Genomic DNA, 26,400 nt, shown 5'->3' on the forward strand with positions numbered 1-26,400 from the left:
AGTTTTTTGTTTGTGTTGCTGTCTGGTTTACTGTTCCGTGGACAGAAGCCAAATCAACTAACCTGTATACTATAGGCTAATTTCAGTAATATCGATCCGACACCGAAACGCAGGGAGGATACGATTGTAATCGTGATTCTTTTTGGTGGAGCAGTAGGTTTCGGGAGTTTTGAGGTTGACTTCAGGAATCTGACCTTGCTGATAAAAACTGTAACGGATAAGCTGTAAACCTACCCAGCTGTATGCTAAACCAAAACACCTGTTGGGTATTCTGGAGCGAACTAAAGCCGTCCGGTTTATCGTGACTGATTTCACAGGAGAGCAGTCATAACCCGGATACTAACATGCGTACTGCAAGCCCGAGTTGACAGGGAAAAAATCAATTTTCAAGAAGTGGACATAGTGATTAAACCCGGTTTCAATCTCAGTGAATCAGGCCAAATTCGAATATGCTCACTGTGTCTATATGAAACATATCCAGCAAACACATTTCCGAATTCAGTTCCATCATTTGCGAGAAACGCCTGAACTCAGGTCGAATAAATGCTTCCTACGAAACGGATATCTCTTTTAGATTTGCCGTCGGGAACAGTTGCAGGCAAAAACACAATCAGATCTAATGTACTACTCATAAGCTTGTTGAACATTCTTTGACAGCTCAGGACCGGTTTCGCCCTTCTTAGGGCTCATCAGGTAGACGAAGTCCTCGAGTTTCCGTCAACCCTATGTTCTACTTGAAACCAGATTGCACGAACTTAGCGAAATACACTCATTCGGTTTTTCGAAAGACTCGCCTGGAACCCAGCTGAATCTCTTGTTTGTGATATTTCCAGGCAACTGAATGTGCTGCACCAGACCAGATCTATGTCAAAATGCATCGTTTTACTTTGACAGCTTCCGTTACACTGTGTAAATGGCGCTTTCTATACGATTTTTGTACTTTTATTTGTGGCGTAACCACAAATTACCTTTAAGTAACAGTGTAACAACGTAAGAGCGTTAAAAACTAGATTAGGTACAAAGCTTTGAAACCCCACTTTGCCACATTCAGATTAAAAGGAGTGACAAACAATCGTCCTTGGAAGCAGTTTAGGAGTTTCAGTTCTAAAGTACAGGAAATTTCCACAGGTAGATGAAAGCACAATAATTCGGGATACGCTGGAGGAATATGAAGGATGGTGTCCTCACAACATTAATCAGGCCCCCGTCGCTATGCCTTTCAATTGAATTTGGTTCAGTTCTGTAAGCCTCTGTAAGCGGTGACAATCTGTTACCGATCTTCAAGAACAGTTAATTGTCTCGCGATAGTCCAATTAAGTCCATATGTCAAGTTCAAGGTCGTTAAGCGCACTTTATTTTGATTTAGTTGCTAGAAATTACCCCAATGGGACAATAGTTCAGAAGTTCACCAATTTACTATCGAGACTCCATTGATCAGGCGTTCTGTCTCCCCTCCAAACATAGGACCGCTGATCGATGAAATGAGTTAATCATACGGACACAACGCTTTTCGCTTACACGTAGAACAAACTTTGTGTTTACTCTCCTCACTTTTTATCAGCAGGCTGTCACATCAACCTGGTTCCAGAAAATATGGAATTACACGGTGCTATATTAAGAAGTCTAGACTCCGTACATCCCACTCAGTGAGACTTCGATCTAAGTAGAAACTGTATGGCGCACACTAGCACAGACTTAGTTTCTTCACGAAGTATAGGTTTCGAGATACTCAGCCTTGGTTATCGCTAGCCACGCAGAAATGCCTTTATTTGATAGGAAACATGGACTTCCCGTAGCCATACCTTTTAGATCGCACATACTGTCATTAAACTACGAGTGAAATTTTCTAGTGTAGAGATGTTCGTATCCTGTTTTTTTTTATTAAATTGGCATCTGCCAATTGGACTGTAACCCCGAGGAGCCTAGCTGAGGAGCGACAGGATACCTAGCCGTGGTGGACATTGTCCTTGTCTATGCTCGTCACCCATGCGACCGACCAGTTGAAAACTTATTTTAAGCGTTTTGTTGCAAATCAGCTGGGGAAATAATCCTGCAAACCAGTTGTAGGTTATCTTTCTAACGTACGACTCATAAAGTTGCTGAAAATCCGTCGACAGCCCACGACCGGTTTCACCCTTTTTGGAGCTCGTCAGGTATGCGCACTTCCCGGGTTTCCGTCAACCTTATGTTCTGATTTGTTTACACTGAGTCGCTTTCGACTTCAGTTTTTGGCAACAGGAGTTGCTAAGCTGAGTGACTGAAAGGTCAGAGTGATGTCATTCACAAAATGTAACGCGTTTCAGCATCCATACCGTTTGATGTCGGCTAGAAATTTTTTTAGTAACTCTTGGAAGTTCGGATTCTCACAAACACTTCACATTCGATTATGACGGTAACGGCACGAAAGTGTCCGTTTGGTCCCCGTGGTTTGTGTATTTAGTTGCAAACCAGTACAAGACTAGGCTTCATCAGTAAACACCAAATGCAGTCGTAAAGTATTTCGGGGATAGAAAAGATCCTTCGTTCAAAGACTAAGATCTAACTGAATTCTGATATAACAGAAGTGGATTTCAGGCACCTGCGATGTAGTTTGTTCTACTTTAAACCAAATAGCACGAAATTAGCGAATATACACTCATTTGCAAACTAATTCGGTTTTTTCGAAAGACTCACCTAGAACCCAACTGAATCTCTCGTTTGTGATGTTTTCAGGTTAGGTTAGCTTATGTTGATGCTTAATTGGCCGGTATTTGGTCCAAGATAATCGCAGCTTTATGATTTTTGGGTAATCCTTGTGTCGTCTTGCGTCATTCCTCCTTCAAAGAAACCGCCAGTTTTCTACTACTTAATTTCCAAGAATCGGTCGATGTGGATTTGCCTCTAACCGCCCATGCAAAGTCTTCCGCGTTTATGCAATTCTTTGAACTCACCAACTCAGGATCTGATGCACAACATCAGATCATTTACATAAATCCCTGTCATCAGATTTTTGTTCTAGTTTGAGAATATTATTTTCTAAATTTGATTTCATGAGAATCTGGAGTGCCCTGTCACTGGGATCATTCAAATAATATGAACTATCAAAAATTATATTGGCTGCAATTACGTGGTCTGTCATTCATACAGCTAAAATGTGCAAAAATTAGCGAATATATACTCATTTGCAAACTAATTTGGTTTTTCGAGAAACTCACCTGGAACCCAGCTGAATCGCTCGTTTGTGATGAGTCTCTCGAAAAACAAAATTAGTTATCAAATGAGTGCTATTCTCATACAATTTGGTTTCAACTAGAACATAGGGTTGACGGAAAGTCGAGGACTGCGCCTACCTGATGAGCCTTAAAGAGGGCGAAACCGGTCGTGGGCTGTTGACGGATTTTCAGCAACCTTATGAGCAGTACATTACAAAGATATACATGTATCGCGATATCTCGAATATCGTAGCGACTGAAACATGAGGCGGCCTGGTGCAGCACATTCAGTTGCCTGAGAACATCACAAACTAAAGAGTCAGCTGAGTTCCAGGTGAGTCTCTCGAAAAAACCGAATTGGTTTGCAAGTGGGTGTATATTCGCTAATTTCGTGCAATTTGGTTTCAATTAGAACATAAGGTTGACGAAAACCCGGGGACTGCGCCTACCTGATGAGCCCCACAAAGGGCGAAACCGGTCATGGGATGTCGATGGATTTTCAGCAACTTTATGATTATTACACTACAAAAAATGTGTGAATATTCAATTCATCCTTGTCCTCCACGATTGTGTGGTGTAGAACCTCTCCTTCGAGCTGTCTTTCCAAGTTCAAAGGGTCTTCTTCTTAGTGAAGGTTCCCACTTCTCTTCTGCATAGGAAGGCCCCAATCACATTGTCCTTTGGCAGACGCGCTGTGTTTACTTCGAAGATCGTGAGTTCTACTGGGAGACACATAGTGAACTAACATTCCTCCAGCCGGTGTTACGAGAACATGAAGGGATTTACGCATGCCAAGCGAGTTCGTCCAACGACACTTTTGTCAACGAAACTACAGAGCTCCAGTTATTATGTAAGTTGCAATTGATGGGGTTCTACTCATCGCACATTTCGTTACCTGAATCACCCAAGACTAACAACTGATTTCATTTGCACAATGAATACGTCCGAAGAAGGGGACAGTGGTTTCCTTTTTCAAAAACTTTGGTCAAAGATATGATGAGGTAGCAAAGTTTAACTAATCTGTAACAGAAATTCTGCTTGAGTTACTAAAATGAATTTAGCGGTTAGTTGGTACGAGCCAAGAAGCTTGTCCGACATGTTATCGAGAACCTTAATGTGCAAAACTGCATGGAACCTGAGATGAGCAGAGTCGGAAAAATTAGTAACATTCGCGAAAGATCAGCTTTTAGCATCAAATACCACAGCAAACCTCAAATTAAAATTGTTTATGGATGTTCTCAGTACAAAATGAACGTGCGGTATCGATCTCCTAATCGCCCTGTACTATATTCAACCCATTAACTAATCGTACAGGATGTTTCGTACAAACACTGTCGTGAAATCAAATCAGTGAACTAAATGGTTACACGTTTGGTGCACAGTATGTCCCCGGTTTATTGGGTGTTCAAAATACTTTGTATGCAATCCATTGCAAGTCGTTTTTATGGTGGGTATCACCGGCAAAGTTCGATATGACAAGAAGTAATGGAGCCCGGCCCGGGCAGTACACGTCACTTGACTATTGGCCGCTTAAATCTCGAGAATGGTTCACAGTACCACGTGCTGTTTTGTAATGTTATGACCTGACTAAAAGCATATCGACCTCAACCGTAGCACGCTAATCAAACTGACATACTCAAGTTGGATAAATCGCCTGTGAAGATCCATAGACACACAGGATACAAAATTCATTTTGAACCATACATTAAGTGGCACGATTTGATTTGAATGGAACGCAGCCTGATTGGTCCACTACTTGGATCAGCTAGGGTTTGTGAACGGAAGTGCCACAACTTCGTTGATATAATATACATCTATAAGACTTGATACGGATCAACGAATTACGGTAACAACATAAGCAATTGAAAACATGGATGACGAGGTGTGGAAGCATATGATCAGCATCCAAAATCTACACATCGACTTCATTCTGATTCATGAACATTGTCGAAGCACGAGCGTTACCGAGAGTCACCATCTGTCGATCTGTTGAACAGCGCTGTGGAGGATAAATGCAAGTGTAGATTTGTTAGGGATTTCGTAGCACGAAGTATTTCAAATGGCGAGCAACGGAGCGCGCCTCACAACCGTAAATGCATCCAGAGATAGAAGCTCTTGATTCCACTCTGTACTTTACTTATCCCGTAGCTTTATAAACATATGCATAAGCACGTTCGCCATCTGCTACTTTCTACCGTTTCATAAGTGCCATTCGCTACCATCTTTCAAAACAGTATTGAAGTTTGTTGGGATGTGCAAGTATAGCAAATATAATCCATTAAGGTTGACATAAGCTAAAAAGTTAGCACTTCATGTCGTTAGTTACTATAAGATGGAAGCACTTTCAAGCTTGAATGCATCACTCTCTCCAAACAGATCCCCCACAGCTGATCTATTCACAACCGCTCAAATTTTCCATCAGACGGAAGCATGACTATTCGTTGCCATCCGCAGAGTATGTGACTGACTTGTTAAACGATCATGCAATCAACAGCCAAGGTCAATCATTTCAAGGCGTTCGCGAAAGTGCTCTGCCAGACATCAAACAAAACCTCTCGTGCTATCTCCGATCCAACCCGTTACCGTGGCGTGTTTTCTGGGAACGAGTGACTGACAGCACAAATTCCTTGTGTTCCAATAAACGGCCGCCCGTAACTGAACAGCACAAATTCCTTGTGTTCCAATAAACAACCGCCAGGAACTGGGAATTCCGTGTGCACCTGCATGAATGGGACGCCACTTGCTGCCTTAGACAGCACGACGGTCAGTCCCATGGTTCAGAATATTTCGGTCGCTCTTCTTACAGGACAAGCGGCTGCAGAACATCTTGCTTCCAAAGCTGGCTTTCGTCTACCGGACTACACAGAATCTTTGGTTGTGACCCTTCTGTCTTATACTCCACCAAGTACACCGGAACTAGGTCTGTATGCGGCCCACGTGGAGAATACTCAAGGTTGCACTACATGCTACCTTCGAGTGCAAAATTACTGTGAGTGGTCTTCCATGTTTACCTGTCTGTTCAGAATTACATGGCGATCCACCTAAGGTTATCTTGTACTTACAAAGTCTATGCCGGTGAGACAAGTTAGGATGACTTAAACGTCCGACTTTGTCATTTCTGTTGAATTGTGCTGTTTGGGGAGATGATGTTTCCCCATTTTTTCGTAATCAAGGAGCTCATCCACACTCATTTGCAAATCCCTTTGGGTTCAAGTAAATCATAAGGTTGACGGAAACTCGGGGATTGCGCCTACCTGATGAGCCCCAAGAAGGACGAAACCGGTCGTGGGTTGTCGAAGGGTTTTCAGCAACCTTCTGAGTAGTTTCCTTTATGAAAATATATTGCGATCTCTCGAATATCGTGCAAACCGAAACATGAGGTGGCCGGTGTGCAGCGCATTGAGTTGTCGAATATCATAAACGAGAGATTCAGTTGTGTCGCTGGTGAAAACCGACTTGATTTGCAAATGAATGTATTTCTCGCAAACAGTTCAATTTGGGTCCAATTAGAACATAAGGTTGACAGAAACTCGGGGACCGCGCCTACCTGATGAGCCCCAAGAAGGACGAAACCGGTCGTGGGTTGTCGAAGGGTTTTCAGCAACCTTGTGAGTAGTTACCTTGATGAAAGTATGCAGCTTATCCACTTGCTTGTAAACCAAAATTGTCCAGGAGCCAAATGATAGATTCTTGACGCGCAATCAAATCAAATTGGTTTTCAACAGAAATATGGAAGTGGAAACGCCGGGTAGTTTGAACATTCGCAAGGAGTTCGCCGAAAACTAAAGACTCGAATACACATTACGGCTTATACGCTATGTACATTTGACCTTAGATTCAATCTCGCAACTCCAGTCAACCTGTCGTGGCAGGAGAAACAATGTGAGTCAAGTTGTTTCCCGAAAATCTACAACATTCCAGTGGGTTCACCAGAACCTATTGGGAGAATGATACCTGGGTGGCGGAAGCAGTTCATCTAGATGCTTGTATCAAATAATAAATATTGGGTATTAAGGACATGTATTTTATGTACAAATCAAATGAATTCTGATTGAATCATCCAGTCGAATGACGATCATCATTTGATCTGCTTTTGTCTGAACAGTACACCAAAACCGCTAACGTCCCTGCACACTCGTTTAGGCATGGCACCGATAAATCCTCATAACTACACACTATACAAATTCACAACTTCCAGCAACTTCCTATAGGGTGCAAAGTACACCGATATTTCGTTTTTCGGCGTTTCCGTGTTAAACAGCGGAGCAACAACTTGTGTCACCTTCCAATTACTGAGTACTATTGACGGCTACGAGTCTTTGAGCGCTCTGTACAAGGCTGGGTGAATGCGGAACGTTCGGTGTATTTGACTGATGAGTGACTGACACAAATGTACTCTGGATAATTGTTCATTCTACTTCATACTTATCTGGAACACCATTTGTTTAAACAACAGATAGACTAATTAGACACAAGTGCTCTCTAGGTCGGAACACAATGCTGGACAATAATGTTGTCAAGAGGAAGTGGGATAGCCCAACAGTGATTCATTAGCTTGAACAATGCGCTAAAATTGACCTTGAAATCGGACCTAGTGGGATCCTACAAGCGTGTTTTCTGACATTCTGGCGATCTTCTTGAAGGACGTGATAAGTACTATGTCTAAGAGGTTCGGTTTGAACCGAATACAACCTGCATTTATAGAACATCCTTACTTTAGTTTGACGATGCGCTACAGTCGTTCACTAGGCGAGATGGCTCAGGAGTTAGAGAGCGATTTCAGTCACCGGAAGGTCTGTGGTCCGAACACGACATCTGTTTTACTATTTTCATGTCTAGGCTTGGGCAACCTGGCAGTAGCCCAACCCTCGTGCTTTCTACGGGTGGCATTGTAACTAGGCTTCCAAAATGAGTCATCACAGCTGAACAGCTGTTCACAACTGCACTACAATTCCTCATGTCGTTTTCCAGGTTTTCAACAGAGTCGTTAGAGGTCCTTTTCGCCATACGTTCGACATCTTTTACCAAATGTATTTGATTTATGCTTTTAATATAATCATTATTGATANTGCTATTAATCTAATCATTATTGATACTAGCTTAAATTCTCCAGGACCAGAACATATTAGTGATAGGAATGTCCTGGTCTATAGGATGACAGATTGTGATCAAGGCTAGATTACAAACATTCGTGCTGCGCACAAACTGCCGGTGGATGTTCGCGCCGGGTGTACTTTCCGCACAAAGTGGTTGTGTGCTTAGCGAATATACACTGGTTTGCAAACCGTTTTGGTTTTTCGAGAGACTCACCTGGAACCCAGCCGAATCCCTCGTTTGTGATGTTTCCTGCCAACTGAATGTGCTGCACCAGGCCGCCTCAGTCGCTACGATATTCGAGATATCGCGATACATTTACAAAAAGGGCGAAAGCGGTCGTGGGCTGTCGACGAATTTTCAGCAACCCTATGAGTAGCACATTTCAAATATATACATGTATCGCGATATCTCGAATATCGTAGCAACTGGAAAATGAGGCGGCCTGGTGCAGCACATTCAGTTGGCAGGAAACATCACAAACGAGGGATTCGGCTGGGTTCCAGGTGAGTCTCTCGAAAAACCAAATTAGTTTGCAAATGCCTGCATATTCGTTAATTCTGTGTGATTTGGTTTCAAGTGGAACATAAGGTTGACGGAAACTCGGGGACTGCGCCTATCTGATGAGCCCCAAGGAGGGCGAAACCGGTCGTGGACTGTCGTTGGGTTTTCAGCAACCTTATGAGTAGTACATTACAAATATATGGATGTATTCTTCTTTCCTGGGAATCATCCACATTGCGCTTGGTAGCTTTTGAAACATGGGAAAATGGCGCAGTCTTCTAGAGAGTATTCAGTCAAGGATTCTACGATTCCGACGTGTGTCGATGGTAATCGAAAAGTTGGTGAAAACCTGTTGCTGAATGACGTAATTACACGCTTCACATAACAGGCATTCTGCATCCACGAACAGAAAACACTAACTTCTAAATCATATCGCTCAAGTGTAAACACATTCGCCTGTTCAGACGTGATAAGTCAGATGCGTCCAACGTACGTTAGTGGAGTAGTGGTTACACGCTCGCCTAGCATGTTAGATGTCCGGGGTTCAAATCTTGGCACAGTCATCGGATATGCACTGCTGATAAGCTCTAATAAGAGTTAAGCTCGAGTCCAGTGCTCTCCTTTGGTTTGGACTCACCGGAGTAATTACGCCAGAACATGAACACGGCCATTCAAACGAGAGTGGCGTGGCTATGAACATAAATTCGTTTAGTAAGTACACTGGCCAACAAACTGACATACTCAGACTGACATTGAGCATCTCTCCCTATTGAGACGTTGAAATTGTTCAACATGCGCAACTGAAACACCACGTAGGAGGTTTCACTTCAGCGTAGCCAACGAAGTCGCTCTTTCCTTAGTTCTAGGAAGAGTGAAACTCTGACCTACCCGTCTCTAAGCTATGAGACAAACAACCACAAAACAGTTCAAAAAAGGAAAGGAGTGTAATACAGATGAGAGTAATACGTATGCAGATTTATAGTATTCATCATCTTTGTTCAACTAATACAGCGGTAAACCACCGTGGCTCTATCACTTCAACCTTAATTTTTGCGTGGTTCTGGCATTTCTCCTCGAGAGTTTGGACATTGGCTATAATCGAAGGTAAAACCCGCTTAGTTGATGGGCCACTATACGTGTTATTTACGGAGTCGATCTCGGCACAAACTACTCAGCGGATCAACAGTTGTAAACAGTGTGTTTTCGCACATTTGTATGAAGAATTTCTCGCAGTTCAACAGTTCAAATGTGATCCTGTTGCAGCCTAAAGCAATTCAAATTTAAAAAAAAACAAGTGGGAGAAGTAAAAGAGGATGTCATGAGGGGGTAAAATTCAACTCGGTTGAAGTTTTTAGCTAGATTATCATAAAAATACCCCTACACCACAAGCTATATTACACGCCTCCTTATGATTAGCAATTACTCATCATATGCCATGTAGTACATGGCATAGGATATATGTAGAAGGCTCTTAATCAAGGAACGCTTTGCGGAACATGTGTATCTTTCCACACCTAGCCGTTCCAGAAGCTCCTTCGTCGGTGCACCTGATAAACATCACAGATGATCGCATACTACTGTCTTGGATCGCAGGCTATCATGGTGGCTATTCGCAAAAGCTTATGGTTCGATCGATCAAAGACCAGGATCCCCATTCACAAAGTGGAGGAAGGACAGTCGTAATTCCAGATGTACCCTCTTTTCCAGAGCGACAACAATGCTGGTTCACAGGTACGTTATCGTTCGTCTGGCACTGTATCTCCATAGTTCCGATTGTTCTTGATTGTGTAGTCCATACTGAAAACGTTTCCTCTCACCACAACGGATTTTTTGTTGTGTTGGAAGGCTGGCCTGCGTTGTTTTAAACGAATTTGGGGTTGAACCGCAAAACGCGGTACTGTCAAACGGTGAATACGTTCTAGGAAAAATATCGTTCGTTTACATCAACCGTTTCCGAGATGCTGGGGGCAACATTAAAAAAGTCTTTCTATGAGACAAGATGAACTCACAAAGTAAACTCATCCACTTTTAGACTGGTTAGCTCGCTTGAATAATAAAAATAACCATTCTGTAGCTTTCCTGCTGGTAGTTTATAAACGAGTCTTCCTCGTTTTTGGTGCCCGTTCTGCATTTGCAGGCTGGTCAGACGGATTCTGTAAAATGTGTCACTCAGCGTCTACTACCAGATTATCAGTCCACATTTGGAAATGTTTAAATAGGACATCAGTGTCGTGCTGCATGCTGGAATGAGAGTAGGTTTGTCGAGCAGCCCGTTGTAGTTTTTGTCTGGAGCTGGAGTGGAAACATGTACGGCTTACGGACGCGACGCCCTTGCAAATTGTTGCGGAACTCGGCTATTAACCAGAATTCTCCGTGCTCCAGGATTTCTTTCAACAGCTGGACAACCATTCAGCATAGTTGAGTTCAACACTCGGGCAGCAGAGATAACAGCTGTGTCAGTGAACATTTGTGTGCCGGCTGTTGAGATTTCCGACACGGAACTTTGAGTAACGCGTAGGTTCGACAGTCCCGAATATCAAAAGGAAGAATTGGGTTCGTAATTCTACGATACGGTATACATAGGGTCAAGCAAATGTGTACAACAAACCTCAGTTGTTCACGTTCGTAGCGTCAACAAGTTCACAGGCCTGTCACTGACCGGCACAGTGCAGTGTCAACGTCCGCACACCAAACAACGGCGAGCGAAATGATGGCTCAGCAGCGTGGGTTGCCGTCGTCCCTTCCCATGAGGGTTTCGTGATTCTCATTGGAAGTGCGATGACAAGGAACTGATGGGAAAACAAGTCAAGGCAGGCTCAGCAAACGGGACATGAACGCACATGGGTAAGTAGGTCAGCAGCGCACATTCACACACAGACACCCATGCCAATACACAAATGTCGGAACGGACGGCCTCTGCGGGTACGAATAAGCAAAACAACCGGAGATCAAAAGTACTTAGACGGAGTAAGCGAATGAATGGGGGAATTATCAAAAGGTCAGGTTAGATTCAACACCGGCTCACCCGCGAAAGCTGCGATGTGGAAGAAAATACTAATCAGAAATATTGTATTTCCGATTGCTCCCATACTTTGAAGTCACCACGGCATCTTCTATCGCTGAGCCAATCAAAGACCCCCAAGGAGCCAAAATTCCGTTTCATACTTCATAGGCTTCACCTACTGTTCAAATGAAGGACATGTTTCCCTGGAGACTACAGCAATCTGTCCACCTCAAAGACTGTGCTAAGGAATCCCGCAATGTCCTATTTAAACCAAGTTGGAACAAACAACCAAATTTGAGTGTGCTGCTCCCAAAATCGAACCAAGGTCTCAAACCAATATCAGCAAGAAGGCGAGACAGCGTTGCTTCATGATTATATCCGGTTTTTACCCGAATAAGCGGTGACTTTTGTCATCCTAAAACACTGTTTCCTCGCAGCCATCTAATCAGATTGAGGGTTGCATGTTGTTCGAAATGCGTTGAAAACCATCTGTGAGTGAAGAGAATTTCCGCGGTAAATATGGTCCAACTTTCTGTTCACAATTCTTGATTTGAAAGAGTATACAAAACTTTCTCTACAAAAGTAAGCAGGAATTTTTGTTCATAGTCACACCACTCTCTTTTGATCGGTCGTGTTCCTTTTCTGGCGTAATTATTCCGGTGAGTCCACACCAAACGGGGGAAGCACTGGACTCAAGTTTCGCTCTTATTAGAGCTCATCGGCAGTACATATCCAACGGCCGTGCCGGGATTCGAACCCCGGACTAGAGTTATGAACGTTGAGTAATCCGACAAACATTCAAGTTCCATGGAGACGCGGTGTTATTGGACTCCAGTGAACAGGTGAAACTCATTTCGACTGTTTGTATAAGTGACATCTTTAATTCTAGAGAAAGATACATTGCATGCCTTCGAGTGTGAGAGCAGAAGGACCAAAGTTTCATTATACAGGATGGATTCAAGTGCATCACCATTCTAATATTGCTGCACTAGACTGAGAGTGCCGGAACATCCTCTGCAAGAGACAAACTCTCCAAAAGCCTGCAGTTGAACCTCTTCCATACTTCACTCTCCTCAGCGCTACATATCTCCTTGGACACACTACCGGTGGGTTTTTTCGCCTTGGTGTATGCTGATTTGAAAATCTTCGGTGATGGAAAAAGGGGACCACTGCATTACCAATGCGAACAGCGGATCCTAAGAGGTTGCATTGAATTTTATCCGTGCAGATATGCGATATATTTAATACCTAACCTGGATATTTATGTTTAGACATTGAGCATTCTTGTATGGACAAAGCACGGAAACCACAATGCAGGATAGCTAGTACTATTGGCCTGGTCTGTAGAGAACAAATTTCGATCGCATCGCTTTACATCGAACTAAATGCTGAGAATAGCAAATTTACACTGGTATTAAGGAGATTCCTCGTTCGTCAGCAATGCCAATAAATCTTTCAGTGTTCACAACACACAGCTGCGGACAGGGTCGCGTGCGCACCGTCAGGATTCCTCAAAGAGGAATGCAGATGAATGAATGCGAGTACCAAATTCAGTTCAAAATAAACATGACAAAGGGCTACATAAGTACAACAACCAATGTACCTATACACACTTAGATGTTCTCCTTCTATGCCTGTTAGAATTTAAAATAAGCCATTTGGGGTGATGAGGCTTGAAATGATCAGTATAAGCACACCCCCGTCTATACCAATGCACGGATGAAAGCCTTTCGCGGCGAAGTCGTTCATTAGCAAACACCAAACGATTACAAACGATTTGATGAGCAAGTAAAATCTCATGTGTGCCTTATTTTAAAAAAAAAACTGAACATCTTTACATCTTTACGTAACAAACCTCATGGGTGCACCTTCCATTAAACGTGTAGAGAAAACTACATGCTACTCGCTTGCCTCATCAGTAGTAGTCCGAAACAATTCCCGCAGAATCACGTAATTTGCAGCATGAATGCATTTAGGTAAATTTGAACTGATATAGTTAGGAGATAGATAATTGGGGCTTTTTGACCTTTGTCCAGGACTGAGTGACTTCTCTTCAAACTTCCACAGGATTGCGGCCAGGAAGCACCTACTATCTTACTCTTTACGGTGAGAATAAACTTGGTGCTGGGCCATCTTCCGAGGTGATCAAGGTCAAAACAATGGGTAAGCCGAGCGTGTTTGTCTACCTAGACTTCCAAGCTATTCCTTCCCAAAAGTATCTGTTTTTTATCTTACGAAACTGACCTTAATTTTATGAAGAAAACAGAGTCCTTAGTCTCGGATACGGGATAAGACACTGTAAGACGTTCGTTTGTTCAATAAGAACTCGCGACTTGTTTCGATACTCAAAAGACCACCTATCATCAGCTGTCATTATTTCGATGTGACGTGAGTTCTACAGGCTGTGTTTAGAAGAGGCTCTGTTAACAAGGGAAATGTTTGAAAAAATCAACAAGAATTTGCAACATTTTTGAGAGTAGGTAGGCGCACTGGTGCCAGAGTGTAAATAAGGCAGCCACTGCGATTACCAGGTTGCAAGGGGATCAGAGGCGCTTACAACTGTGCATACTCTGCATGAGGCGCCGAATTTTGTGTGAAGCAGTGTGATTCCGTAAGGATGTTTATTGATTATGTGCCGCGAATTACATGGTACACATTATTTATATATTATTTTCATATATATATATTCATATATTGCTGCTCAAACTGTATTTTACTTAAGCCCGGAAATATTTGAAACAGGTTGTTATTAATTTCAGTTTCACGTTTTGATATCATATCCCATTTGCACTGGTTCAACAAACTGACGAATAACTCTGCATAATTTAACGCCTTACGAACAACTGTAAGCACGAGAAAATTTGACCGTTCTGCCGGAAAATTTCACTCCGTACCCCTAAGATCATCTGAGTCTCTGGAATCAAAACACATTTTCTTTTCTCCTAAATACCGGACTGTTATGCTACTCTCCACATGGTAAGAGCAGCGTTTGGTAAACTTTTATTTTTAATAATACGTCCACCTCAGATTTACAGTTCCCAAAAATTATCGGATACGAACTCAACTCGGACAGGATTGAGCTGCAATTCCAAGATGACACGACTCTACCCAACAGTTTTTGTATTCAAGTGGAGGAAATCCGCACTTCGTCATTTGCCTCGCCTTCTCTGATCTATGACACCTGTCCGAAAGTTTCTATCACAACTGCTAGCAGTGAGCTGTTCGCGATTGAATACTGTGAAAACGGATTGTCAATGACAAACGGTCACGCTACAAACCGAAGTAATGTAATGCTTGGTAGCTCGGCAGTTAGCGACCCAACCCAGGCTATGCCAGACCATCGACTGGATATCGTACTCAACGCGTCAACAGCGAATTCTGATGGGACTGTTCTGATACCGGTAGAAGGCAACCAGGGTAAGAATTGGCCTGTTGAACTGTGTTGATGATCAATTCACTGAAAAATAGGCTGTATTTTACGGTAAGATGAAGCGGTATTATCCTAGTAACAGAACAGTGATTCCCACATGCACCATTGATTCTCACAGACATTACTCGGACGCAGCCTATGCAAGGCAGATACTTCTGAGAATACCAAACTTCATATTGCTGATGACTGAGCAGTTTTAACATTTACAATTGAGGTCTATACAGCGGTGCAGCTATCCGCAAAACAAGTATCCGAGTTCCAACGGACTACAGCTGTTTAAATGGCGTAAAGTATGTTGGGAATTCCGGCGGAATTCCTTGTTCTACTACACATGAACCAACGTGAGTTGTGTTCACTAATCCAGAGGTCAAATAAATCGGAAGTGGTGGTTTTATTGGCTAGTTTGATTGCTTCATTGTCCTAGAGGAAAAGAAGCTTCAAAGATCGGCTTTACCTGGCAACTCTATGTTTGCGTCACGCCTGGCAGATACCTCTACATATCCATTTGAAATTTTCATTCTATTTATCAGCGTAGACCATAAAGTCAGCGGTTATAATATCTGTTTTGTTCCCTCTCTGTGTGGCAGTCTCAAATTTGTTTGATTCAGTGACGTTCAGTCAACCAATTTCACCAGGTAGGTGGAAGAATTTGAGAATCGAGCTTTTCAGCTCAGAATTATTTACTCCAAGTTTTATCCACATAAATCTTTCGTCCAGCAACGATCGTCCCTGAACTTCAAATGTACAGGCATATAATCCCTCAAGACTAAAGAATTAGTCCCTATGAGGCCAACTACTTCCCTCGCCCTAATGACTGCATGTGTCGTTTGAGCATGCTCTTCCGAAAGACGCCAAAATAGCACTGTAAACTGAATAACATATGACACTATTTACAGCAATATTTATAGACTGGCTACAAGCAGTGGCCAAATATGAAACCGTCGCTTAACCTGTATCTTGAGGCCTACAAAAGATCTTAAATGTGGAAAACCGTTGGTAGGCTTACATGGGGCAGCGCATTAGGCGGCTGTGAATGGTACAACTGTCTGCGTTTAGATCGATTTCGAGTCGGTGGCTGTAAGATTGATTATTTCGGTAGTGATACTTCCAGAGCTACTGACTTCCGTTCTGAATTATCATCAGGGACTTTGAAAAATGAGGAAAAATATCTACCCTCCAACTCTTCCTTCAGTTGAATCTAAGAAAGCCATTTTAAGAATCGAAAAGTAAACAAAATTCCCTCTGTCAGGTCTTGTTTCATATTCCGACAATTGTTAATCCTTTCGGTTATTATTATTATTATTATTATTATTATTATTATTATTATTATTATTATTATTATTATTATTATTATTATTATTATTATTATTATTATTATTATTATTATTATTATTATTATTATTATTATTATTATTATTATTATTATTATTATTATTATTATTATTATTATTATTATTATTATTATTATTATTATTATTATTATTATCATTAATCCTTTCAGTCTTCATTTTCGCTATGTTGTGCAAGTGTGTTGGTTTTCCGTGATTACAGGTGCAATATCGAATGAGGAGAGCACCGATATTCCCACTGTGCTCAAATATCGGCTGCGCTTTTGCTATGTGAAAGCCCCGCATGAATGCTCGGACTACGTTAGTTTAAACAAGGGTAAGTGTGGTATTGTTTGGTAAACTACTTGTACTTGTGCCACACACACAGTTTGTGCGTTCGTTTTATACCGTCCCTTAAAAATCGTGTCAACTAAGGCTTGTAGTTTCCATCGCACTGAATATATGCCTCGGTAAATGTTAAACTTGAACGTAAAATGCGTCAGCATCAATCGCATTAAAGTGTCTGTCTCTGATCAGTCTGATTCTAACCACTAGGGACATTCGAGTCCACAGTGACACTAGTATACCCACGAGGTATTCCGCCGATCTAAAACGGATTTCATTTGACGTCATTCAGTTAATAGGAAGTTGCTCAATTACTATAAAAATGATTTGGAACGCAAACGTCAGACAAAAATTTGCCTAATGAACCTACGTGAGACGTGAGTGCAGATCATTTTGAGTTTTTTTGCTAAACTGATGTTCACAACGATCCCGGAGCGGCCGGGATGGTCGTTCCCAGCATTTATCTTCACTTGAATAAGGAAGACAGACAGAAGCTGTATCGGAAATTAATCATATCTGGAATATGGTAGGCTGGGAAAGCCGAATTTATTATTGCCTTGCCTCTGGTTGATAGGCAATATTCGAACTGTCCCATAATAAACGCAAAAAATAATACCAATGTTAAAACTTTAACATTAATATCAACATTTATTATTCTTTACGTGGACATAGAAGCATTATGGAGGTTTATTGAAAACAAACTGGCATTACAAAAGACTTCGAAAACACCACCCCTCTCTTGTACAGCAAGTTGGATCCAGTATGAGATGTGAGACAACATGTTTAACTTCTTCAGGCGTCCCTCGTGCACACTCCTCTTCAATTATTGCTCTTAACTCCAGCAAGTTCTTCGGTTTCTTTTCATGATGTACGTGAGCTTTGATCATTCCCCAAAACCAACAATCCAGAGGTGTGAGATCGGGTGATCTTGCGGGCCACAAGTTTGAAAATCCACAAGCAATGACTCTCTCATCAGAAAATCGATCTCGGAGGTAATTTCTCACTTGGTTTGAGTAGTGCAGCGGAGCGCCAGTTTGTTGAAAGACGGTTGATGACTTCTTGTGCTGCTCGAGTTGCGAGATAACATGCATCTGCAGCATATGGAGGTAACTGTCGCCGGAAACCGTAGGAGACACTTTGAGGAGAATCCCATCTACACACAGAGATGACGGGAATGGAGATTATGGGTGAGATACTAGTGAGGAGCTTCCCGGGACCATATCACGCAACTGTGCTTGTTGATTATGCCATCCACAGCAAAGTTTGACACGTTGCTCCTTGTCTTCTTCCGGGATGCTTTGTAATAAAGTGAAGTGGTGCGGGTAGAGATGAAGGTGGTGTCTCATAATACGATGCACGCTGCCGCGAGAAATGCCGGTCAACTGAGACAACTGAGTTATTGACGAAGATGCCATGGTACTCTGGGACTGAAATTGGTCGACGGCATTCTGTACAATGGGCACCCTTTCATCACTCAGAAACTTTCTTCCTTTGCTAGGAAAATCCAATACAGATCCAGTGGACTCGAATTTCGCAATCAAGCGTGTAATGGGCGACACAGTGAAAGGATCTTTGATGAGACCATGTTTGGTTTTATAAGCACGAAGTGCAACGGTGGCGCTTTCACCAAGGGAAGAATGGAGTTTCACAATTTAAATGTACGTACTGAAATCCATCGTTGAAAAAAATGTTAACGCTTGTACGCAAAATCTCCTTAATGTGGCTACCAATAATAAAAAATTTCTTTACCTTTTCTTTAATTTTACTTACCCAATCTAATTTTGCGTCTATTATGAGACACCCTGTACTTTTAGTAATGACCCTTTGTATGCGATGCTAACTCGTCGGCTAAACCCAATCCAGATCAGCAACGATTGGCATATCAACTATTTGAATTCAGGTCAATGAGCATTTTTACTGCAGCGTTTTGTCCCTAGGAGTTATTCAACAACCTATGTAACTCCTTGAAGTTTCGTTCCGTCAAGCACAGATGTCACGGATAAGTGTCATGCCTCCGTAAAGATACCCCCAAAACAGTGCATCTCATCAGAGCCTATCCTAGTGCACCAAAAAATAACACGATCCATTATTCCACGCGGTTCTAGTCGATCATAATTTTGTAATTTCCCGTTTTACCAAGCCGTTTTGGAATTCTGTGAGCTATCAGTTTGAAAACACAAAGTCCATCTCACCCCGCATCTCTTATCCACAGCGTTTTAACTTGTAGCGCATGGCGCTCATTATCAGAGTAGCATCACCGCCAGGCGGAGTTAAAATATCTTTTAGAATTAGTTGTGATAGTGGAGAGTAAAAGAATTTGAACTAAAAACTGCTTTGTCCCATCACAGTCGAACCGATATCGAGTGAATATTTGTGGATTTGCTACTGTCGTTGATGGCCGGATTATTTTCTAAATTCTCTGGTCACTATGCTGTAATGCAAACAATTTCACATCTACTGAGATTGGGACACTCCCACAAGTGTACTTGACATGAAGTGTCGTACTTTCAACAGGTTCTTTGCCTGGGATAATTACTGGAGATAACATGCAACAGTGAGTGCAGAGCTTTTGTTTAACCCAACGTTTCAGCCACTGTTAGTTACTGTCACTGAGAGAGAGAGAGAGAGAGAATCCGAACCATAAACGATATTTGTGGAGACATTTATGTAAATATATATAAATACAGTACTCATTAGTAGTACATGATATACGCTGTTTTTTGACGTAATATAATGGAGGTGTAAAACTAAACAGCCAGCAGACCAGCGCAGCTTAACTGAAGAGAAGTCATGATCGCTGCACATCTCCACTTTTCAGAATCCAGTCCTACAAGCTCAAAGTTTCCCATCCTATGGATTTGCCTCAATGCAACCGTTTTTCCTGCCGTTGGACTGCTGATTGTTTGTCTCTGGCATGCTCACAGAAGACGCCAAACTGCTGGCAATCAAGTATGGATCTCGAGAAAATCAGATCCGTTAATTAAGCATCGGGTGCAAATACGGAAGTTTAACAAACCTCACTCTGATGATGATCTCCGCAAAAGGTTAGTCATTCGACTTTCAACCTCGTCCGAAACTTCATTACGTGCACAATTCTTTATCCGCTTTGTTCCTCTGCAACTGAGGAGCCACTGAGTTCCCGTACGGCGGATTTCATCGTTGGGTGAATTGGTAACTTGTCGAGACTACTGCCGAAAGAGGTTGAGGAATATTAGCAACCTTGAATCCGTTATACAAAGTGAGGACAAGATGTGCAAAATTTGTCTGTTTAACTGTAAGAACCCAGGAGGAGTAAAACCCAGGTTTTTATCTGCACATCGGTGGTATTTTCAGCGGAAATTTTGGACACAAATATTCACAAGAAAATCACAAAAAAATCAAAAAGATGGAAGCCAGGGGGTTATCAGTCTAGATTTTACGGTTACTATTTGGTACGTTTGAGGTAATACAAATTGTAGTGACTGGTCAAGGACTCCTCAGAGCCTCATGAGACCAGGTGAATTTAATTTCCACCACAGACGTCTATTGCAGACGAATCGTGTTTGCCAATTCCCTGGTATCAACTAGAACTTCCTAACATGTATACACATACATATATGTATACACATATGTATATATGTATGCAGTACACCTCACTAAAAGAGTAGCATTTGAATACAGCGCCGCTATCTGCTTGGCAACAATGCTTTTTCATCAATGACGTTCTTCAGGTGATATCAGTCTTTTTTGGGAGGACCAGAGGCGCAAATTAACCTTAAGCTGTGAATGACGAACAACCGCACACCAGTTTTGAGACGACGGAAAGGGTTGTAGACTGCTTGGTGCAGTTTAGCGGAAATCGCAAACACACCAGGCTTCAGAGAGTAATGACAATGTGGTGAAACAATAAGTTTTCACGAAAAACTGGTTGATCACATACAGACTTCAACCGCAGAAGGGACCGGCTCATAAACAACCACCTGTGGACAAACGGTTGAAGGCAACCATAAGTTCAAACCAGTAGTTTTCTGGAAGATGGATTGCGTTGATTTATACCAAAAAAGACAAGGTCTGACTGTTTTTTTGTTGATTAAACAAATCAGGGTAAAACACTATGTTTTCGGAACACAATGCCTGTAGCTAAGCTGATGAATCCAACCGAGTGTATGTTCGCTAATTTCGTGCAATTTGGTTTCAAGTAGAACATGAGGTTGACGGAAACTCGGGGACTGCGCCTACCTGATGAGCCCCAAGAAGGGCGAAACCGGTAGTGGGCTGTCGACGGATTTTCAGCAACCTTATGAGTAGTACATTTCAAATATATACATGTATCGCGATATCTCGAATATCGTAGCGACTGAAACATGAGGCGGCCTGGTGCAGCACATTCAGTTGCCTGAGAACATCACGAACGAGAGATTCAGCTGGGTTCCAGGTGAGTCTCTCGAAAAAACACCGAATTAGTTTGCAAATGAATGTATATTCGAAATTAGTTTTACTTTTGTCTGATCACCGCAAACAGTGTCCTGCCTTCCGTCTTCTAGAAACACAAACTCTGCTGATGTGGAAATAGTCCAGGCGGTGGTTGCTTGAACTAGTGCCACTGTTATTTTCCTCCATAGCAAGGGGATATTGACTTCTACGTGTTAACTTTGGTTGCATTTCATCAGCGCTGTTCTATTATAACAATGGTATATAGGATTGAAAGGGACAAAGCTGTGTATGTAACGGATTGACAGATTGCTCTATTCTCAATCAAGTTGATTGTGCATAATGGTCTAGTGTGCATTAGTGATTGACTGAATCGATTTCGATGAGTGTTTTGAGCCACAACCTAAGGTCAAACGAGTGTCCAGTGGCTCAGACATAAACTACGAACAATGTGCTCGGGTTCCTGTAGACTACAAGGTTACCTGTCTCAGACAGAGAACCCGTTTTTTCTAAGACAGTTCACACAACTTCCGGTCTGTTCTGTTCTAGCAGTGAATCAATTGAATTACAGCATACAAGGGACAGTCATCAGACCGCTTTGCCTCGCCGTTCAGAAGACTAACTGGATGGATTGCAAAAACCTCCGGGTTTAGTCTATAATGGTGAACCAACTTAGCTGCTGGGTTGATGCCGCGGCGTTATGATGTTTTAATTATAGGTTAGCTATCGGTTTTCCTGAAACGCTTGAAGTATAAATCAGTACTGCTGATAAGGTGGATGTGAAGTCGATCTTTACGCAAATTATAGATAAAATCAATAGGGTACAAGCTTATCACGAGGAAACCGGGTTTTTATCGTACTGATATCATGGCGTTTTGGCATCACAGCTTGGTGTTTTCAAAGGCCTATTGAATGGCGATTCTACAAAAGGGTTTTACAATTCTTCGTGTTGGCGTTTCTACCTAGTTAGTGAAAAAATCCAACTCAGGAGAGTTAGCTGTTGGGGCCCACTGAAGAATAACTAACCGCAGCATTTTCAGTCGTTTGGAGGGTTTCTCAGGGAAACTTCTGTGGAATTCACTCAGTGTTTCTGTAAGTACTTCCGTCCATCCTTGAGTTCACATGTGATCTTGCGGCTCACCGGTTTACTATTCACAATATCCTGATAAGTTACAGTTAACCTGTATCAAGCGCCCTTTTGTTATCTGGACCGCCACATGAAGCGTACGTTTAGTGAAGTGCTTACGAATCACTCCATCTCCTAAAGTAGTTTGCGTGACAAGTTTCTCAACAGTACTATGACCAAAACAACTGTACTTCATTGAAGATGCTATCAGAAAAAACATAAAAACAAAACCAAAAAGGACTATCGCCTCGTCCATCTTTGCACCAATAATCAACAGTGCTTGACTCAAAAGCTTCTGCAACGATAAGGACTGGTTTTTAGCTGGGTTGCTCAAAACCAATCAGTAAATGCAGGAACACGTGACTTCAGCCACATGAACGAAGGGTGGTGGCGCCAAAACGTACTTGGTGAACTTCACTCACTATACTATCTAGCCAAATGATACACAGCTCATTTACAAAGAAATAATGTTGTGAGCTTAAACTGCCTCAGATTTTTGTGAGATACTGCGCTGAAGATTCTGAAGATAAAAACCCACTCTGTGTTTTACGGCTGTACACTCGTGGGAAAGCCTAAAATTTGGGAGCGAACACTGGTTGCAAACGGAAAATATTCTCGGCAAATACAAACCAAGAGCGTGAATCGATCGTCACAACCAGGACAGTTACTGGGTCGTCGTTCGATGAGTCGGGCACACCAATCACATCGCTCAAGTGTGAACACGTTCGCCTGTTCAGACGTGATAATTCAGATGCGTCCAACGTGTGTTGGTGGAGTAGTGGTTATACGCTTGCCTCGCATGTCAGATGTCCGGGGTTCAAATCCCCGAACGATCATTGATGATGATGAGCTCTAATAATGATGAGCTCTAATAAGAGTGAAACTCGAGTCCAGTACTTCCCTTTGGTGTGGACTCACCGGAATAATTACGCCAGAACAGGAATACGGCCATTCAAACGAGAGTGGTGTGACTATGAACAAAATACCTATCCCGCAGAACCCCAAAATACAAACCTGTGAGTAGATCATATGTTGATTGAGTTGCGATCAAAAACGGTTTTTTCGTCTGTGGACATAAAAAAGGAATACACACAGGAGATGGAATTACGAGATATGAATGCAGGTATAGAATACATCCGTAACACTTAGTTTTAACAAAAGCTTTCAGTGAAGCGTGACCATAAAGAACTGTTACGCTCTATATTAAAAATGTATAAACAATCATCCTCGTGAGGTCTAAGATAACTGAAAATCATACATTTAATCTCCACCTTCATATGTTTATCTCCTGTGAAAATTGTCTAACAAAACCTCGGAACCCAAAGTTTGCACAGCGGTTTGAAGAGTACAAAAATTAATCTCTCTTCTTTAAACATTCACATTTTAGTGAGGAAACCCAAGACAACCTGAGGCTCAAAACCGGTTCCTTTGAAACCGAGGAACACTCATCATTCACTACGTCGAAACCATTTGATCTTACGCGGCCCACATGCTCTACCACAAACTCCACATGCTTTTTGCCAACTTCTCATGATCCACTGATGGCCACGCCGATCACAATTGAGCAAATCATGTTACACGACCAACTCCGCGAGCCACTGACTGAATCAAAACAATCCATCGAGACCGCCGATCCCATATTTCTAAACAATATAACTTTTGGAACTTTAAACGCCACACAACCCACCAGTACTTCCACCGTTGTTTGGATATCCGCTCCACCAGGTTCGCCTATAAACTTCACAGACAAGTCGTCCAATACAACAACTGTCCCACTGCTATTTCACATACCTTTACATGTATCAACTTCATCCGCATTTGATCGATTTGAAACAAGACAGAATTTTCCCGCGTTGGACACGACTCAATAAGTGTGACGCAAACGTTATTATCCTTCGCTGTGAATAACCAGATGTTTTAGATTGCAAAAGACACGTGGAAGAGAATGGTGGTTTCAATTATCCTAGAGCTCTCTTTGTATTTTTCAGTGACAAATGCTTTTATACCGTGTACTATATTACCTGAGTGTAAATCCATCATTTTTCTCCGCAAAAAGCCGAGCACGGTAAATTTCAAAGCACAGAATTTCACGTGGAATGAGGTGGACACGTTGAACTCTCGGAAAGTTCAGCAACTATGATCGATTCGCACACAAGGACAAGACATGTCGATAGATAGTTAGATATCAAGAGTAACTCAACATGAAAAATTTTATGCAGAACTAGCTTTGGCAGGAACATAAATCCTGTTAAGGCTGTTTGAGTCTTTCATGAAAACCAAGTTGATTTGCAAATGAGTGTATTTCTCGAAAACAGTCCAATTCGGGTTCAAGTAGAACATGAGGTTGACGGAAACTCGGGGACCGTATCTACCTGATGAGCCCCAAGAAGGGCGAAACCGGTCGTGGGCTGTCGAAGAGTTTTCAGCAACCTTGTGAGTAGTTTCCTTTATGTTTGTATGCCATTCATGCAGGCCCGTTGCCATCCCAAGAGTATTCCAATGAAAAAGGCGCAGATTCTCTGCCCATACACGTAAATATCGCCCCGCGGTCAGCTATGTAAAGTTTCCTGTTGGCGTCTTCGATTTCCCGTGCATTTCATGCCGCTAGGTATTTTGCGGGTGTTTCGAGTCAAAGAAACTGCAAACAACACAGCTGCTAGGCAGATGTTAAATATCATGGGGAAAGTGGCCAGTTCGTGAACAGTTCAGGAAAAACAGCAACGTTAGAGGGCGTAGTAGTATTAATTTGACTAGGATTCAATGCTGCTCCAAAAATCCAACTGAGGTGAACACTTTTCACATCACAAACGAGAGACTTGGCTGGATTTTAGGTGGGTCTCTCGAAAAACCAAATTGGTCTGCAAATGAGTGTATATTCGCTAATTTCGCTCAATTTGGTTTCAAGTAGGACATAAGGTTGACAGAAACCCGGGGACTGCGCCTATCTGATGAGCCCCAAGGAGGGCGAAACCGGTCGTGGGCTGTCGACAGATTTTCAGCAACCTCATGAATAGTCATCATCATCATCGACAGCATGACATCAGTGTTCAACACCGATGCTTCACTGCCGTAGTACATTACAAAGATAAACTTTAGGCTCACTTTTTTACCAGCCTTTTGTCTTAGTGCACATCGATCAACTCTTATGGATCTCTGTTACATACCAGATTGACCTTGGCAGACTAACTTTTAAGTGGAAGATATTCCGGAGTGCATATTTCGCCTGATAGTTAATCCGACCTTATATAAGAGTAGTGCGCACCCAGTGAAGCTGGAAAACATCGCGTTCCACGCTTGTGTCTGATAATCCCTCGGTCTACTCTGCTCCAAAGAAACAGTAAGTGAGTAAGGGTGCAGTAACGGTATTTTCCTCAGCTTAGTCCTCGATCTGAGCGTCCCAACTAGCGTTCAGGTCAAAACAATCACCAAAGGTGCACAAGACCCATTAATGCCCAAAACGAGGTCAGGAACAGTTGTACAGCGCTTCGTATATATAGCGTAGGCGGTTATAACTTCCTGGAACTTCTGACGCGTTCTGGATGCGACATTGGCAACCGGCATTTGGCGAATACTGGGTCATGATTGGCTGTTGGGTCCAGATTGTTGACCAATCAGATCTCGTCTTGATGTCGGACCGGCAAGTGTCCCAAAATCTTGGCCAATCTCGTGTGGGCTAGGCTTATCGGCCGTAGCAGCGCCTGAAGACGTGCGGTATAGAGGGATCCGTGTGGATTCCTGCGTAACATCCATTCTGCTCTTAAGAAACAGCAAGTAATTGGGGGCTAATCACAATGCTATTAAACCGCTTGAGACAACAGGTTGTGTTCAACAAATTGGACGAAACGTCACAGATTTGAAACTCCCTACTGCAATTTCGTGAGATGATTCTCATGTACCCCGATACGGTTAAAACGGCTATAATCTATCTCTTGGTTTTTCAGCATGGTGAGTGACTAATCCGTCGGAAG

General features: G+C 42.4%; 4 protein-coding genes across 4 annotated transcripts in view; 2 read left to right on the plus strand and 2 right to left on the minus strand.

Moving 5' to 3' along the window:
• The window catches only part of T265_07931 (hypothetical protein), a gene marked incomplete at both ends in the record, with an annotated part of 9,959 nt that extends 4,081 nt beyond the window's left edge, over positions 1-5,878 (plus strand). Inside the window, 3 exons of the mRNA XM_009173596.1 lie at positions 3,445-3,525; positions 3,849-4,041; positions 5,568-5,878. Coding sequence (XP_009171860.1) covers positions 3,445-3,525; positions 3,849-4,041; positions 5,568-5,878 — 585 coding nt within the window. The remainder of the gene's footprint in view (positions 1-3,444; positions 3,526-3,848; positions 4,042-5,567) is intronic.
• Positions 1-5,965, minus strand: part of T265_14435 (hypothetical protein) — a gene marked incomplete at both ends in the record, with an annotated part of 10,655 nt that extends 4,690 nt beyond the window's left edge. The window contains 5 exon segments of the mRNA XM_009173618.1: positions 768-905; positions 3,330-3,486; positions 3,545-3,636; positions 3,641-3,713; positions 5,775-5,965. Of these exon segments, the coding sequence (XP_009171882.1) occupies positions 768-905; positions 3,330-3,486; positions 3,545-3,636; positions 3,641-3,713; positions 5,775-5,965 (651 nt within the window).
• Positions 5,916-23,288, plus strand: T265_07933 (hypothetical protein; the record flags this gene model as incomplete). Its single annotated transcript, XM_009173598.1, has 12 exons — positions 5,916-6,180; positions 10,308-10,520; positions 13,861-13,956; positions 14,821-15,210; positions 16,775-16,888; positions 17,189-17,273; positions 18,305-18,558; positions 19,715-19,940; positions 20,183-20,327; positions 21,230-21,438; positions 22,367-22,430; positions 22,950-23,288. The coding sequence occupies 12 exons, from the start codon at positions 5,916-5,918 to the stop codon at positions 23,286-23,288; spliced, it is 2,400 nt and encodes a 799-aa protein (XP_009171862.1).
• T265_07932 (hypothetical protein) lies at positions 12,368-17,996 on the minus strand (the record flags this gene model as incomplete). Its single annotated transcript, XM_009173597.1, has 2 exons — positions 12,368-12,497; positions 17,608-17,996. The coding sequence occupies 2 exons, from the start codon at positions 17,994-17,996 to the stop codon at positions 12,368-12,370; spliced, it is 519 nt and encodes a 172-aa protein (XP_009171861.1).
• Positions 23,289-26,400: the final 3,112 nt, after the last annotated feature.

Source organism: Opisthorchis viverrini, assembly GCF_000715545.1.
Source record: "Opisthorchis viverrini unplaced genomic scaffold opera_v5_194, whole genome shotgun sequence".
In the NCBI taxonomy this organism is placed as follows: Eukaryota; Metazoa; Platyhelminthes; class Trematoda; order Opisthorchiida; family Opisthorchiidae; genus Opisthorchis; species Opisthorchis viverrini.